The sequence below is a fragment of the Kryptolebias marmoratus genome, linkage group LG16 (assembly GCF_001649575.2).
Source record: "Kryptolebias marmoratus isolate JLee-2015 linkage group LG16, ASM164957v2, whole genome shotgun sequence".
Classification (NCBI taxonomy): domain Eukaryota; kingdom Metazoa; phylum Chordata; class Actinopteri; order Cyprinodontiformes; family Rivulidae; genus Kryptolebias; species Kryptolebias marmoratus.
This window is the reverse complement of record NC_051445.1, coordinates 19,473,592-19,488,627: the sequence shown is the minus strand read 5'-3', so window position 1 is coordinate 19,488,627 and position 15,036 is coordinate 19,473,592. Positions and strand designations below refer to the sequence as shown.

The 15,036-nt window shown below is 38.0% G+C and overlaps 1 protein-coding gene across 3 annotated transcripts in view; it reads left to right on the top strand.

Moving 5' to 3' along the window:
• LOC108232275 (CUB and sushi domain-containing protein 3) overlaps window positions 1-15,036 on the top strand; it is a 291,392-nt gene that overhangs the window by 205,510 nt on the left and 70,846 nt on the right. For 2 of the 3 annotated variants that reach the window (XM_017409915.3, XM_017409916.3), the window contains exons 46-53: window positions 62-175; window positions 4,596-4,784; window positions 5,080-5,238; window positions 7,504-7,692; window positions 10,351-10,536; window positions 11,391-11,585; window positions 12,214-12,387; window positions 14,687-14,860. In XM_017409915.3, coding sequence (XP_017265404.1) covers window positions 62-175; window positions 4,596-4,784; window positions 5,080-5,238; window positions 7,504-7,692; window positions 10,351-10,536; window positions 11,391-11,585; window positions 12,214-12,387; window positions 14,687-14,860 — 1,380 coding nt within the window. The remainder of the gene's footprint in view (window positions 1-61; window positions 176-4,595; window positions 4,785-5,079; window positions 5,239-7,503; window positions 7,693-10,350; window positions 10,537-11,390; window positions 11,586-12,213; window positions 12,388-14,686; window positions 14,861-15,036) is intronic. The other variant, XM_017409917.3, reaches the window with a different exon arrangement.

Sequence of the window (15,036 nt, the reverse complement as noted above, 5' to 3'; positions counted from 1 at the left end):
TTTTTGTTTTTGTTCTTTTTTCTGTTTGTTTTTCTGATTGCTGGTGTAAATGACCTCACAGGGGACATTATCCGGTACTCGTGCCTGCCGGGCTTCACCTTGGTGGGCAGTGAGATTCTGACCTGCCGACTCGGAGAGAGGCTGCAGATGGATGGGCCTCCACCTGTCTGTCAAGGTTAGTTTTGTTTTGAGTTGATGGGTCCATGAGTATGTTTTTGAGTAGCTTTTAAATGTCCTTGTGTTTGCATGTGTAAGCTTTTGCACTTTCTGCATGTGAACATTCTTCTACATTTGTTGTCTTTGTGTAATCACGCTCCATTTTGAGTATGCTCGACACCACTCAGCCAAGGTTGGTTGCAGTCAGCAGCACTCGCTGTCGTTGCATCATTTAACAGACAGACTGCCAGCAGGCCGCCCTCCAGCAGTCCCCTGGTGGGAAACAGCATCTCTGTTCTTCATCAAGATTTACTGGTTTTGAAATATAACTGACCCAAGATCATGCACCTGCTCTCCATTAGACAGCATTTGACTGCTGAGGATCAGTTTTAAACCGATTATAGATCAGCCAAGATTCTTTTTATCTCACAGTGATTTCCAAAGAAAGAGGTGGCACCCCTTAATCCCACTAAAAGCCTCATGGGTTTGACTAATGTAAAATGGCAGCTACCCATGTTTTTTTGTTTGTTTGTTTTAAATGAAGCTTGAAGCACAACACTAAAGAATATAAATGTCTATGTTTTCTTCATCAGGGATTTTGTTTAGGCTTTTAAAAAGTACAGTTAAAAAACAAAGTTTAACCCCTGTGGACAGGCATCTTTTAAAGTCTCCCAAAGTTTTTTGTCTTCAAATTTTGAGTTGATGCTCTTTTACTTCTACAAACCGACAGTAATATAGCCTTTTGCATGACAGAAACTTAGATTCTGCATTTGCGAAGAAGCCATTTCGCTAATTTTTTGCTGTTTTTTTTCAACGCCTGACTTTACACATTCATTTCCATTATCTGCTTTAAATTTCATACATGATGTAATACAATATACATTAACTTTAACCTTACTATTTGTTTTTACTCTGTTAAAAGCTATGTCAGAAGTTGGAAAAGAAAAAAATAAATTACTTCACAAATACCATTCCTGTGCAGAAATTACAAAGTATAGCAGTGGTAATCTTTTTTTAAGTCTCGCTGGGCTTACCTAGAATATTTATGTTTATTTATAAATTTGTTTATACATTCCATTTATTAAAGTACAAGTGGCATAGAGCTCTGCAGTATTTTGTTAGCTTGTTAGATATTGCAGAGTAAAGAGAAAAGGAAACTAGGGGAGCATAATGCTTGACTGTATACAGACACTCTACACTAGAATCTTATCATTATGAACAAAACAGCAGAAACAAACAAAACATTTTTTTTATAGTTTATTCAGTTGTCTGTGTTCAAAAACGGGCAGTCACTTAAAAAAGGTAGAATTAGTCTAGCATATTTCTCAGACTTCTGTGAAGCCAGCTCTCTCATAACAGCTAAAGCTCAGGGAATGTACTTGCAATAATTTTACAGGCTTTTTAATTTGAGCGATAAAATGAACTTGTCAAATCTGGACGGGCGAAGCATGTTGAGACTATTAGTGTAGAACACAAAAAGGCAATCAATCACAGCCGTGTTTTAGATCTTGATGTTTGACAGCACTTGCGCTCACACATCATAAAATTGTTGCAAATAGTGTCGCACAATGCCAAAGAAAACAAAACATGAAAAAAGTATTAATAACCAAGTCAAACCAATCCTGGTTGTAAAAACACAAGAGCCACATGAGGTAAAAACATTGAGACAAAGCATTGTTCTTATTATATTATACCAAAAATGGGATCTCAAAATATCGCTGTAAGGAAATGCTAATTTAAATGAGCACTGTTACTGCTGGAGGTTTTTAATGTGTTAATGTGTCGGATGACTAATCAGCACGACCGAACTGTTCCTGAAAACTGGCCTCCAGGATCACATTGGCACGGTTGGGTCATGAAGAACTGTTTTCGTTTCCGGTCATTTAAAACCTGGTGATTTTTTAAAAGTTTAGGTTTCGGTTTCATTTATTGACTGATAAAGCAAAAAATTGAAAACTTTTGGTTTAAACAATTACTTCTCCTTGCTGTAATGTTATTTTATTTACTTTTTATTTAAATGAGTAATCTCAGTGGCACAATCTAAGAAGTTGATTTCATTTTCGAGAGCCCTGTTTCCAGCAATACACTAGATTTACTTCTAAAGCAAACCAGTTTTTCGCTTTTTCTTCTCTAGTACGAATAAATGCAGCACGACTTGAAGTTGGAAAAAGATAATGGTGGGGAGGCAGTGCTTTTTTTTTTTTTTGCTCTGACTTAGTAATTGTCCGCAGACTGAACAGCAGATGACATTTTCAAACAACGTGTCAGGATTGTGATTTTTTTTTTTCTTTTTTTTCTTTTTGAGTGTTTTAGATGGTAGTAATTTTAGACTCTCAGATACATATTTAGAAGCAATAAAAGTGTATTTGTTCACTATATGTCTCTCTTTATTGATTTTTAATATATTAATTTAGTTTAATGCTGATTCTGTTGTTATAAAATCTTGATTCAATTTAAAGTACATATTTATATTTGTACTAAGACAAGGCCATAATAAATTATGGTATATATATATAAGATATGTTAATATCATGGTACTCTGGTATATATCAGTGGAGCGGCTAAACCCCCTGATGCTCTCAGGGTAGATACCATGTTTCTTTATAAGCCCTTCTTTTACAGGAGCCATATTAAGGAGTTTCACATGATTCTTTTTTTTTTGTCCTTGCACTAAAAGTTACCTTCAGCTCAATTTAAAACCTAACTGTGCTCACTGAACAGACTTGTTTGTTGCCTGGCAACATGGTTCTTCTCACAACTTTTTAGATTGTGTCATGTTTGTCAAGTTTATCTTGGGGCCATTCAGTAGGAACAAATGCTACAGGGAGATAACTTGTGTAGTGTTGCAGAGGATTGATGTTATAGGAGAATGTTTTACTTATAAGCAATTGTTTCTGAATGCTCTAAAACTTTTGTATTGATTTATGAGGAATTATCTCTGATCATACAGCTTATACAATTATTAGTTAGTTAGTCAATTAGTTAGTTAATCCTCACAGATGTCTCGCCATAAGCTTCGATCCATCATGGCGGATTTCATTTCATGGACGAAGAGTCCTGTATCCACCATCAGCCTGTTGATGTAGGATGTTGCTGGTTGACCTCTTCCTCTGTGACCATGTGCTGGTTCCCAGAATAAAACACCACTGACACATTATTTCTTGGCTCTGTAGCAGTGACCAGCAAAATGGAGCTGTCTGATGTTGACCATTTCTGATACTAGTGGGAAGTCTCTGTAAAGGTCCTTGTTTGTCACTCTTTCCTGCCATTTAATGTTTAAGGGCATGTCTGAGTAGACAAGTAAAACACCCATCTAATCTCTTTTGCTGTGTCTCAGTGAGTGACCATGTTTCTGACCCATATAGGAGAACACTTTCAAACTGTTGCTATAAAGAACTTTATTTTTAGTCTCAGGCTAAGGGTAGTGGGGGCTGTTTATATGCAGTCTGAGGAGAAGCCTGGTGGTGGTTCCATTGGAGGCTTAAACCTAGTATCCTCTTAGCCTCCTAATGTAGAGATGTGTTTGCTTATTCCGGTATCCAGCAGTGACCTAATCAACATTACCTCTGTGTCTGTCAATATTCGGAGGCAAATAATGTGTACCTCACTGGTAGGATTTGTGTCCACCAGGTTGAACCATGGCAATTGAAAATCTCAATGCCGATTATAAAACCCAAAAAAACCCACATTGATTGAAAATTATTGCAAATGTGAGCAAAAAAAAAAAAATCTGCTTGCCATGTAAACATTGATGCAATTGGTTCTTTTACTGCACATAAGCCATAGTGGAAACTGCTTTTAATAAGTTGCCAGCAGAGTCCTTCCTTGTGTTGCAATACTTTTTTCTTTTTTTTTTGTGATATATGTCTGGATTTTTCCACTGACCTTTTTATCTGGAGCCATTGTTCACAATAACCTTTCATATGCACCATGTTACTTGATGAGTGGCCCTGAAGAGAAACTTCTGACACCAACGAAGAAGAAAAAGAAACAGAACTGCCATTGTTATTTCACACATTTCAGCCTACAGAAAATGAAGACCCATATATATACGCACACTTATTTTACCATAGAAAGTTAGCTTTCTCACTTACTGACTGTATTGTTTTGGTAGACTGATGTAAGAAGTCATGTTTGAATGCAGCAGACTCACTACCTTACCTGATATTGCCTTAGGTGCAATATCAGTGTATTTCAAATGTAATTGTTTCAGGACCTATGATTAAATTCAATTTAATCATAATAATCTGCTGATTCTGCATCTAGTCAGCCCAACTTACCATTCTTGTTCTGAGGCTCTTGTTCCTTTTTCCCTTCTGTTAATCTTTTTTTGTTCATCCTTTCCTGTCATCTTTTTTTCTACATTTATGTTGCTTCTCCTCTTTAACCTTGTTCTTCTGAAATGTCCTATGACCCTTTTTGTATTTCTGCGTTCCTAGTGCAATGTCCAGCCCATGAGGTGCGTTTCGACTCAACAGGGGTGATCTTAAGTCCAGGCTACCCAGAAAACTACCCCAATCTTCAGATGTGCTCATGGCTAATTAATGTTGAGAAGGGCTACAACATCACTCTGCACTTTGAACTCTTTGAGACTGAAAAAGAGTTTGACATCTTGGAAATATTTGATGGTGGGTATTTATTTATTTAATAACTTAATCATCGTCTGCACCCCTGTAGCCTGGGGGTTCAGATTAACTGCTCACTTTGCAGAAAAATGTCCACCTATTGCATTTGCTGTTGTTTTCAACACATACTACAAGCACAAACAGATCACACAGGTTTTTTGTGTGGAAAACTTGGCTAGTGTCATCATTATAACAGATACTATTATAATAGATAATACTTTATGTAATACTGGAAAATAGTCACATCTGTTTATTTCTTGTTTTGAATAAGAATTGATCAGTTTAAAACTATGTTCAGGTCCCAACATCTACAGTCAGAGTCTTTCAACACTCAGCGGCGACATTGAAACACCGTTTAACCTGACAACCACGGGCCACCAGCTGCTGCTCCGCTGGTCCTCTGACCATGGCACCAACCGCCGCGGCTTCCACATCAGATATGTGGGTGAGTATCAAAGTATGTATCCAATTTAAAATCATATTCTCTTATTATTAAAGCTAAACTTGAGTAGATTTGGGGCCAGATTTACTAAACCAGGCAAATTTTGCAGGTGGTTGTAAGTCAGTAATAACGACTGATATGGGAGTGACCGCTTTCTAAAACTGCCCTGATTAACCAACAAGGTGCAGCTGGCTCATTTTATAAATGACTAAAACAGTCTACCAAACGCAGCATAAATTACTGCAAAATAACAAAGACTAGGGACCGGTGATAGTCAGGTTTCAGTAGAAAACATCTTAACTGAAGATATTAGGTTTCAAAGATTTTTTTAAATAAAAAATAAAGTATAATAAAATGAATTGTAGAAGTTGAAGCACTTCTAAAAGTTGTGCTTTTCAGTAACTCCTAGTTTAATTGTGGGTCAGTTCCGTAAATTAAGAATGATGCTGCTTGGCCAACAAGTTTGTTTTGGTCTTATCATAGCATTCCTTTTAAATGCATACATAAATAAGCATTATATTTTTCTGCCGGTGTTGTGCAACATCTGTGCCTCCTCTTCACAGCAACTATCACATCCACATCAAATTCAAAAATTTTTAAGGCATTTTTCTTCTAAAAGTAAGATAGCAATCATCACGGAAATTAAATGTCTGGCAAAAAACTTATTAAATAAGTCTATGTGAATTTATTAAATCCTCCTCCACAATCCGCGCTCACAAATGTTGCACTTTGAAAGATTCACTCCCATAAATGTAGAAAATCTCCCCGTGTCCATGCCTTTGAAGAGCTATTTTTGCTCTGAGCCTCACTAGTAAGTCTGGTCCTTTGTCTCTAAACTGCAGGCAAAGATTTAATTCATGAGTCTACTAACTGGGAAATCATATTTTAAGCCCTATGTGTTGATGTTTTGAACTTTAGTGTAATCCTGCCACATAGACAAAATAATACATTTTATACATTTTTTGTAGATTTACAACAATGTCTTACAGGCCTCATGCACTGTACAAATAAATGTAATTTTATCAGTTTTACAGACTTTGAAAATGTAATCATTTAAATGATGCTTTACTAGCAGTAATGGGATCACAGCAGCTTGCTACTTTTTATTTGTGGGAAATTATTTAAATGATATAGAAAATATTTACCTTATGTTGTTTTTTGCTTTTTGTTTTTTTTTTTTTTACAGTAAAATATTTATTGAACCTTTTCACCTAAAGCTTTTGTTTTTTTGGTGATACAATGCAACCTAATGAATTTGGCTGCATTCCAAATTCATTATTTTTTGACATTTAGTGTCAATTCTTTTAAAAAACACAATTTTCCTAAATAATAGATCACAATGGGAGATGTTTTTATGAGCAAAACACATGAGGGGGCAGAGAGTCGCAAGTAGACTTGTAAGCTGATTTGCACCCCTTTAATGCCAGAGGGGTTTAAATTCTTAATTGTCTTTTTAATAAAGTAAGTAGCTGCCTAGGCCTCTTCTTCCATTTGAAATTCATCAATAATAATGGAAAAAAACACAAAAGACATTAATGTTTGATTTTATCGTTCCATTATATTTAATACACAAGTGTGTTCCTCTGAAAGCAAGCCGGTGTGATGAATTTTGTAAGGAGGACTTCGTCTTGACTTGATTGACTTTAACAGGAGCTGAATTAAACTTCAGTGGGTCTTTTCATCTTAAAGTCACACTGTCTTCCAGTCAGGTAGATTTGAAGGAATGGTTGACAGCTACTGGAACGCACACAGCCTTCCCTTAGATTTTCTGTCCCATTGGCCATTCGCTAGTCATATTCTAGAAATCAAATGAGGCTTTTTTTGAGTTTGATGGGCTGTAAGATGAGGGAAAGGAATGTTATGGAACAAATAACTGCAGGGTGCACCAGTGCTGCGTGTGTTGGAGCAAATTGAATATGTGCATGCCCGTAGGCCAGAGAGGAATTGTAATAATGTCATTTTGAAGAGTTCCTTTGCTTTGTGGCGCACAGCCCAAGTGCTAAAAAGATGTGACACTCCTTGGGCATTTCCCCTCATTATGGTTTGACATCTAAAATGGAGCCTTGCTGTATTAAAAAATGTTCACTTAAGTCTCTCTCAAGAGGTGTTTTCTTAATGTCTCTCATCCTTTTATTTATCTTTCTCTCCCTTGATGTCAACTTTCCCATCCTCCTTTCCTTGATTTTATTTTCACCCTCTCTTCCCCTGGAATTTTATTATTATTTTTTGTTTGTTTGTGTTCTGCTCTCCTCTGTGTCTTTATTCCTTCATCTATTGTAGCAATGTACTGCAGTACCCCAGACTCCCCACAACATGGCTTTGTTGTGAGCCAAACAGGGGGTCACCTTAACAGCATGGTGCGCTGGGCTTGCGACAGAGGCTACAAGCTGATCGGAAAAGGCTCCGCTGTGTGCAAGAAGACCACTTATGACTACTTTTCTTGGGACGCTCCAGTCCCTGCATGTCAAGGTAAGCTCATGGGCTTTGGCAACCTTTTATCTCAAGCCACCCCCACCATTATTCTGGTCATTGACTCTGTGACCCTACTTTCAGACAGGCACATAAAGCACCCAAGAGTCTCAGCTCAACTCGTTTTCCTCTGTTCTTAGCTGCTGAACTGAATCCAACCTGATTGAGAGCCCATTTCCTGTCCGGTGGAAATGAAACAAGAATCAATCCTCTCTCCTTCTGTCAATTTCCACTCCTTCAAATTACTGTGGATAACTTGCTATTAGCATGCGGTGTCTGCTGCTGTTGGGTCTCGCTGAACTTTTTGTGATCTCTGATGCACACGTGTGAAATGTGTGCACTTAGGCGCACATGGCTGCACGCACTCACACAAATACAACAACAGATGGTGAGATCAGTCACATTTAATCTTAATGCACTGGAATTAAAATATGTGCGGGTAGTATAGTCAACGGTTTTGAAAACATTTCACACCTGCGATTGGTTCTATCAGATCGTTAATTGGGTGCAGTTTTTTCAAAGCACATAAACTCAGCCATGCCTGCAGATGAGCTGATATATTCATACTGATGTTATCCATCTGTTACCTGTTAGATGCCTTCGATTACATCCCAGTGATCCTAAGGTTGATGCACATTTCAGACATCAACATTTCCCATGATCAGTGGTGGAAAGATTTTGCTGCTCTTTATTAGTGACTCTTGAATTGTCACTCGCAAATGTCAGCTGATTTTCTCATGTGGTCCGGGGCAGTGTCACGGCTCCATGCCATGTTGGCAGATTGCTATCTTTGATGATTCACATTGTGGACTGCTGCTCCATTTGAAGATGGATGTGTTTACCTACGAGTTGCCTTTTAATGTACCTCTGCAGTTTGGTTTCTTACCTCCGTTCAGTTCCTCTTACTTGAAACTGAAGTAAAACACCTTGAAACCAACTAGCTTTCAGCTTGGTCTATGCTTTGAGGTCACAGTAACCCATATTTGCTTTGAGTTGTTGCTTTGTGCTAGTTTTCTAGTGAGTGAGAACGTCTTAATTTCAGGAAAAGTTGAAAGTAGGGTTGGATAGTTTTTTTTTTTTTATGATGTTAATTTCTCACCTTATATTGCAGTATATTGTTGTCTATAAAGGCTTGTGATCTTTTCTTATTACTGCAGATAATGTAGTACGTTTTAAAGGTTTTTAAAATATTTGTAACAATACTTCATTAGGTTAAAGATTCAACAGACAAGCATGATTTTGTCATTCCTATTTCACCACAGAAAAAAGTGTTTTAAATAGCAAAGAAAAAGATAACAGCTCTGCCAAAAGGTTTATAACATTACAGTAATGTTACAGAATCCACATGTCGCCTCTAAAAGTGAGTTTTTTAGAAACTGGCCTACCAGCATATTGAGCTTATCAGGTCTATGCAGGGGACAGCAGGCTGCAAACTTTCCGGCAGGAGACCTGATCCAAAGGTATGCTTGTATCAAACAGAGAGGAATGCAAGTGTTATATTTCTGTCATTTTTTGTGGATCACAAGCACTGTACAATAGCCTGTCAGCTCTGCTTCTGGTCGTTCTTCCATTATGTGTCCTGCTGACTTTACCACGTTTTTTTTTTTTTTTTTCCTGTAACAGACTGCTCAGTATGAACTTTTTCCAGGTTTTAGATTTGGCTACTTTCTTCTTATCAGCTTCTGATGGCCGCTGCACCATCTGTTGTGAGAGTCGTAAAAGCAGTGAAAGGTTTTGATAGATTTGACTGATGCCGTTTATAACGGTTCTCTCATTAAACACACTTAGTTCCTTAATCAGGCTATAAATTGTACAGGTTGCATGTTGGTAATGGAGCAGAAAAAGACTTTACAGGAAGTAAACTCTTTATGCAGGGACATAACAACAGTTATAAGTTGTTCACAAAATTTTAAGCACTATATTCAAATTAATATTTTTTCTTTAATAACCTGGTATATCAAATGACTGTATATGAACATACCATGTGTTAGTTATCCCATATGTAAATTGTTAGATTTTTCTAACATGTTAATTTTAAAAGCAGCTTTATAGACTCTAAGGCCAAATACAGGCAAACGGTAATAAAATGTCTTAACACAGGCTTTCCCCACATGATTATTATAGATGCAGGTGTCAAAACTGTGTGGCATTCTTGAAAATGTAACTGCCTTGAAATGGCCTTTTTGACAGGTGCAGCTCATTTTGTTCATGATAACTCGGTTCTATTAAATGCTCCAGTAAGCCATTCCATTGAGGTATCATGCACAATGCCACGGCTCTGGCACAGACTCAACTTACTTCAATGCAGATGTTATTAATGTTGCTAATTACACATGAGCTGTCCCTGCTGTGATATCTTGAAGTGTTTGCCATGAATGAGGTTGGCTGTCTAAATCCTGCAGCGGGTGCTCGGAGAGAGTAGAGCAATTACATCCTGTTGAGTTTTTACTCACTGAAATTGTAACCCTTAGAAAGTAAAACAAATATCTTGTAAAACTTGACATGTCCACTGTGCAACAACAAACCTGTTAAACATTCATTTTTCTTTGCAAAACTCTAAAGGTCAGACCAACATATGATTGCCTGCTGTGCTTCATTGTTGTGTGTTTTCTGTCATGCATAAGCATGTGCCAACAATGGTCCTCTTGCTGCCTGCAGCTGTGTCATGTGGCGTGCCCACGGCGCCAGTGAACGGAGGTGTGCTTGCTGCTGATTACTCCGTCGGCACACGGGTGACCTACTTCTGCAACAGTGGCTACCGGCTCTCCTCCAAAGAACTGACGACCACAGTCTGCCAGCCAGACGGCACCTGGAGCAATCACAACAAGATACCTCGGTGCATCGGTGAGCAGAGGGTGGAGGAGAGGATGTGGAGAAAGAAGCATGATTTAGTAGGACGGGGGTAATCGCAACAAAACACATGGTTAGGGAGTAAGAAGTTGAGAGATGACGACAAAGAATACTTTCTTTGTGATGGAAAAAAAAAATCCTAAATCTTTTGAGATTTATAGAAGACTATTTTTTAAATTTTTCACTTTCACTAGCTGGTTCAACACTTGTTGTTTTTTTATTGTTGTAGGTGGAGGCAATACAAATGAGAATTCAGAAATTATCTGGAGAGCTTGTAAAGTATCAAAGTTTAAACAAAACTGTCTTGTCATAAAAATGTGGAGTTAAGTCCTCGAAGACTACAAGTTGAATATTTATGACAAAAACACTAACTTGTTGGGGTTGTGATAAGATGGATGAATGAAAGGGTGAATTATTGTTGAGGGAAAATGTGTGCCTCACACTGGGGTAATACTTTTATATTCGAGTGAAACTTCTCCAACTGTGAAAGTCAGTGTAACGAGTGATAGACAACTTTGTTTTCTACAGAGACCAAGGTTTATTCCTGACTTTTTTGTTTGAGTGCTGTTGTAAAAAATAGATTTTTATTTTCATTGATTAGTTTTTTTTTTTGTGTGTGTAAACACTTATTTTGAAACAGTTTTTTTGTTCCTAGTTTTGTTGGGGTTTTGCATTGCAGTTGGTCCTCCCACCCCTCACAAAAAAAGAGAAGTTAAACAAAAAGTTAGTTTATTTGAACAATCCAAAACTAATGTCCTCGGACTGCTGAGTAATTCCTATTGCTTTGTGTGTGTGTGTGTGTGTGTATGTATATGTATGTATATATTATTAATTTTATTTTTTACCAGTGATGACGTGTCCCAGTCTCAGCTCCTTCTCTCTGGACCACGGTCGGTGGAGGATAGTCAATGGTTCACACTATGAGTTTGGAACTAAAATAATCTTCACCTGCAACCCCGGATACTATCGTGTCGGCCCTGCTCACATCCAGTGCCTGGCCAATGGAGTGTGGAGCTGGAGAAACGAGAGGCCCCGCTGCAGAAGTGAGTGTGGTCCAAAACATAAACGCTACTCTCTTTGATCCCACAAAGGTGTAAATTTAAACACGACAAAAACAACAAAACCCCACATTTTAAAGAGGAAGACTGAATTTTGAGCTGCTGAAAATGAATCACTATCTCCACTTCACCTGCACTATATTATCACATAGTACACATTAAAAGGCTTGAAAAAGACCTTATTTACTTAATCATCAGCTCACTGATTTATTTTTGTGCTCTTCACCCCTTCCCCTTTCAGACCCGGTTAGATATTGTTTATTGTGAAAAAGGCCATAAAAGCTGTTCTCTGCTGCCATGGGAACTGCTTTTTGAGAAGCAAAAGAGCTGAGTAGCTTGTGTAATGGCAGAAAGAGATGCCAGCTAGTGTGATGAAAGATGTTTGGACAAAGGAAAACACCATCATTATCTTCCCCATGAAATAGTACAGGTCACCTTTTATTGCATTAAGGTCGGTAAGATGGGTGTAAATGACTGTGCTCTCCCATTGACTCAGAAGATGTAAGCCAACTTCCATCTCATCCTTCATTCTTTCTTGTTCTTTCACTCGTTCTGCCGGTGCCTCCTCCATCTCCTTCCTCTTTCTTTTACCATCCTCTTCATCTTATTGCAGTCATTTCCTGCGGTGATCTTCCTACTCCTCCTAATGGGAAGAAAATCGGAACGCAAACTACCTTCGGAGCATCGGCTATTTTCAGCTGTAACCTTGGCTATGTTTTAACTGGATCTACTGTCAGAGAGTGTCTCCTGTCAGGCCTTTGGAGTGGGATGGAGACACGCTGCCTGGGTAAGCATGGTCTAAATGTTCTTGACCTATGTCAAAAACTGCTGGCAGCCTACTTAGACTGAGTATGAGCTTTGCTGGTTGGGCCAACATGCCTAGAATAGAACCAGATGGGGAAGCAGTAGGTGGCCGTGAATGCTTCTTTTGCCAAATGTCTAAAGCCAATGTCTGTAAAATATTTGGAACATGTGCATGCATTTATTATTTACTGTTGTCTACTTCAGACATCACATTTGTTCATTATTACACACCAGAATGCTACAGAACCTGCAGAGACTATGGAGAAACATTGATTTTTCAAATGAGCGAACACCTTTGATAGCTACTTGTAGAAGATTGGAACAGGTTTCTTTGCTTTCGAATTTTTGCAGTTTTAGCTGTGGCGAACCATGTCTGTCACAATTTGGCCTTTTCTGCCCAACTCAACCCTACCACACAGATAAAATGGTTTGCGGTTATGGAGGCAGTCTTTCCAAACACTATCTAAGGAAACATTCGTATGTTAATATGTAGTATCTTGGCAGCACACCCACACAGCCTATTGACATTTCTATACATACGGCTCATGACAGTTACACCCTAAATGGACTAAAAAACAGTTCTCCTATTTAAACATGTGACACAAGTGCACTTATTAGTTACCAGTGCAAAGCAGATCAAGTCGAAACTCATGAATTATTGAATCAACATGCAGGACAATTTGAAGCCTTCAACAATCATGCAAGAAGAATGTGTAAAGTTTGAATAAACCAGTTCAATGAGACAGTGTACACCACTGTAGTCAAACCACACTTGTATAACTCCTTTTTAATTTCACCCAGGTTGTCGAAAGCACTTTACAATGGGTTCGTTATTCACTTGTTCACACATGTATAAGACATATATTGGTAATTTTATATGGTTAATTATTTTTCCAAACATAAAAAATGTCTAACAGAGAACAAGTGACTCGTTACACTGGTGTTTTAGCAGGCAAGCCATCGATTATTTTCTTTCTTTAAAAATAAATAAATACTGTAAATACAATAGAAATATAGTGTGACTTTTTTTTCCGATACTCATTTTTACTTAGGACTTGAACGACCAGGCAGTTTGCTGTTGTAATTTTGTGTCTGTAAAACATCAAATGAGATAAATCAGCTTTAAACCAGCTACTTGTTTGAATCTATGGAATGCTATCCAAGCTGCATTAGTAAAATTTTAGCTCTTGTTTGGATTTATAAAGAGCTCCGCTTACCGCAGCTCATCACAGCTTTGTACAAAGGCAGAAAATGGGATGTATAATGAGACGAGTTGCATTCAAAGCCACACTGCAGCAGAATGTGAAGGTTTTCCTGTCAGTCACATTTGTCCGTTTTAACAGCTATGTGGCACCAGCACTTCAAACTCGCCTCAAGGTTTGATCAGTTCATCAAAAGAGAGCCACCCTTTGCTCTGTTAGTAATATGACTGACTCAGTTAACGTAGCCAGGAATCTCTTGGTATGTACACCTACTTCAGCACTATCTTCATAGAATCTGGGACCCCTCAACTGGAGTGTGATAATAAAATGCTTGACTGAGTTTCTGGGTGCAGGAGTGAATTAGGGAAATCAGACTCTCAGTCAGAGGCAATTTCCCAGGTTTTAAGTGGCATTGGAAATCTCAACAAGATCCCTTTTCTGTGAAAGGCATTTATTGTAGCTGAGAGTAACATGATTATGTGCATGAGCTTATTGCACAGATTGTAAGAGTTTCACACATGCCTACAGTGAGTTAAAAAAAAATCCAAGTTATCAAAAGTGAGACTAAAGTCAGTATGGATTCAAAATGTTTCACACATAATCAACTCAAACGTGCTTCCCAAAGACAATATATTTCATAAATAAACAATTTTTTTCTTGCCTGCATTATATTCTAGACCTTATAAAAAAATGTCTCCTTATTTCATTTACGAACATTATCAAAATTGTATTTAAACATGACAGCGCCATCAAAATTGTGTTTGTACCCTTCAGCTATTATCCATTAGTTTTATGGGAACCACTGGAGACCATTATTCTCACTGATAGAAAGTTGAACATTGCACTGCATGAATGATTTACTGAGACTGTATTTGGTATTGTCAAGTGTATTGTATCTCATGCACAAAGTGGAACACAGTCTAGGCTTTTGTTTTCATGCTATACATTTTAAATATCACACACTGTAAATTGTAGTGTGCGGTCTTTTTCATAGGAAGTATTCCTGTATGAAGAAAAAAGTGGAGTGAGAAAGATGAAATGATAGTTTGTTCATTGTCTTTTTTTCTCACCACTTTACAGCTGGTCACTGTGGCGTTCCAGAGCCAATAGTGAATGGGCAGGTGATTGGGGAGAACTTTGGCTACAGAGACACCGTGGTCTACCAATGCAACCCTGGGTTCAGACTCATTGGGTCCTCTGTACGGATCTGTCAGCAGGACCACACCTGGTCTGGACACCTCCCAGTTTGTATCTGTGAGTACTTTAATGTTGCTTTTCAACCAGTGGCGCCGGATTCATTTTCTAGGTGGGGGGGCCACCGGAGTGTTTCGTCACCTTATTAATTTTACATGCATCGGATCATCGTCTAACATCAATAAAAACTGAATAATGAAACGCTTTTTCAGCTATGACTTTTTGTTCCAGTATAT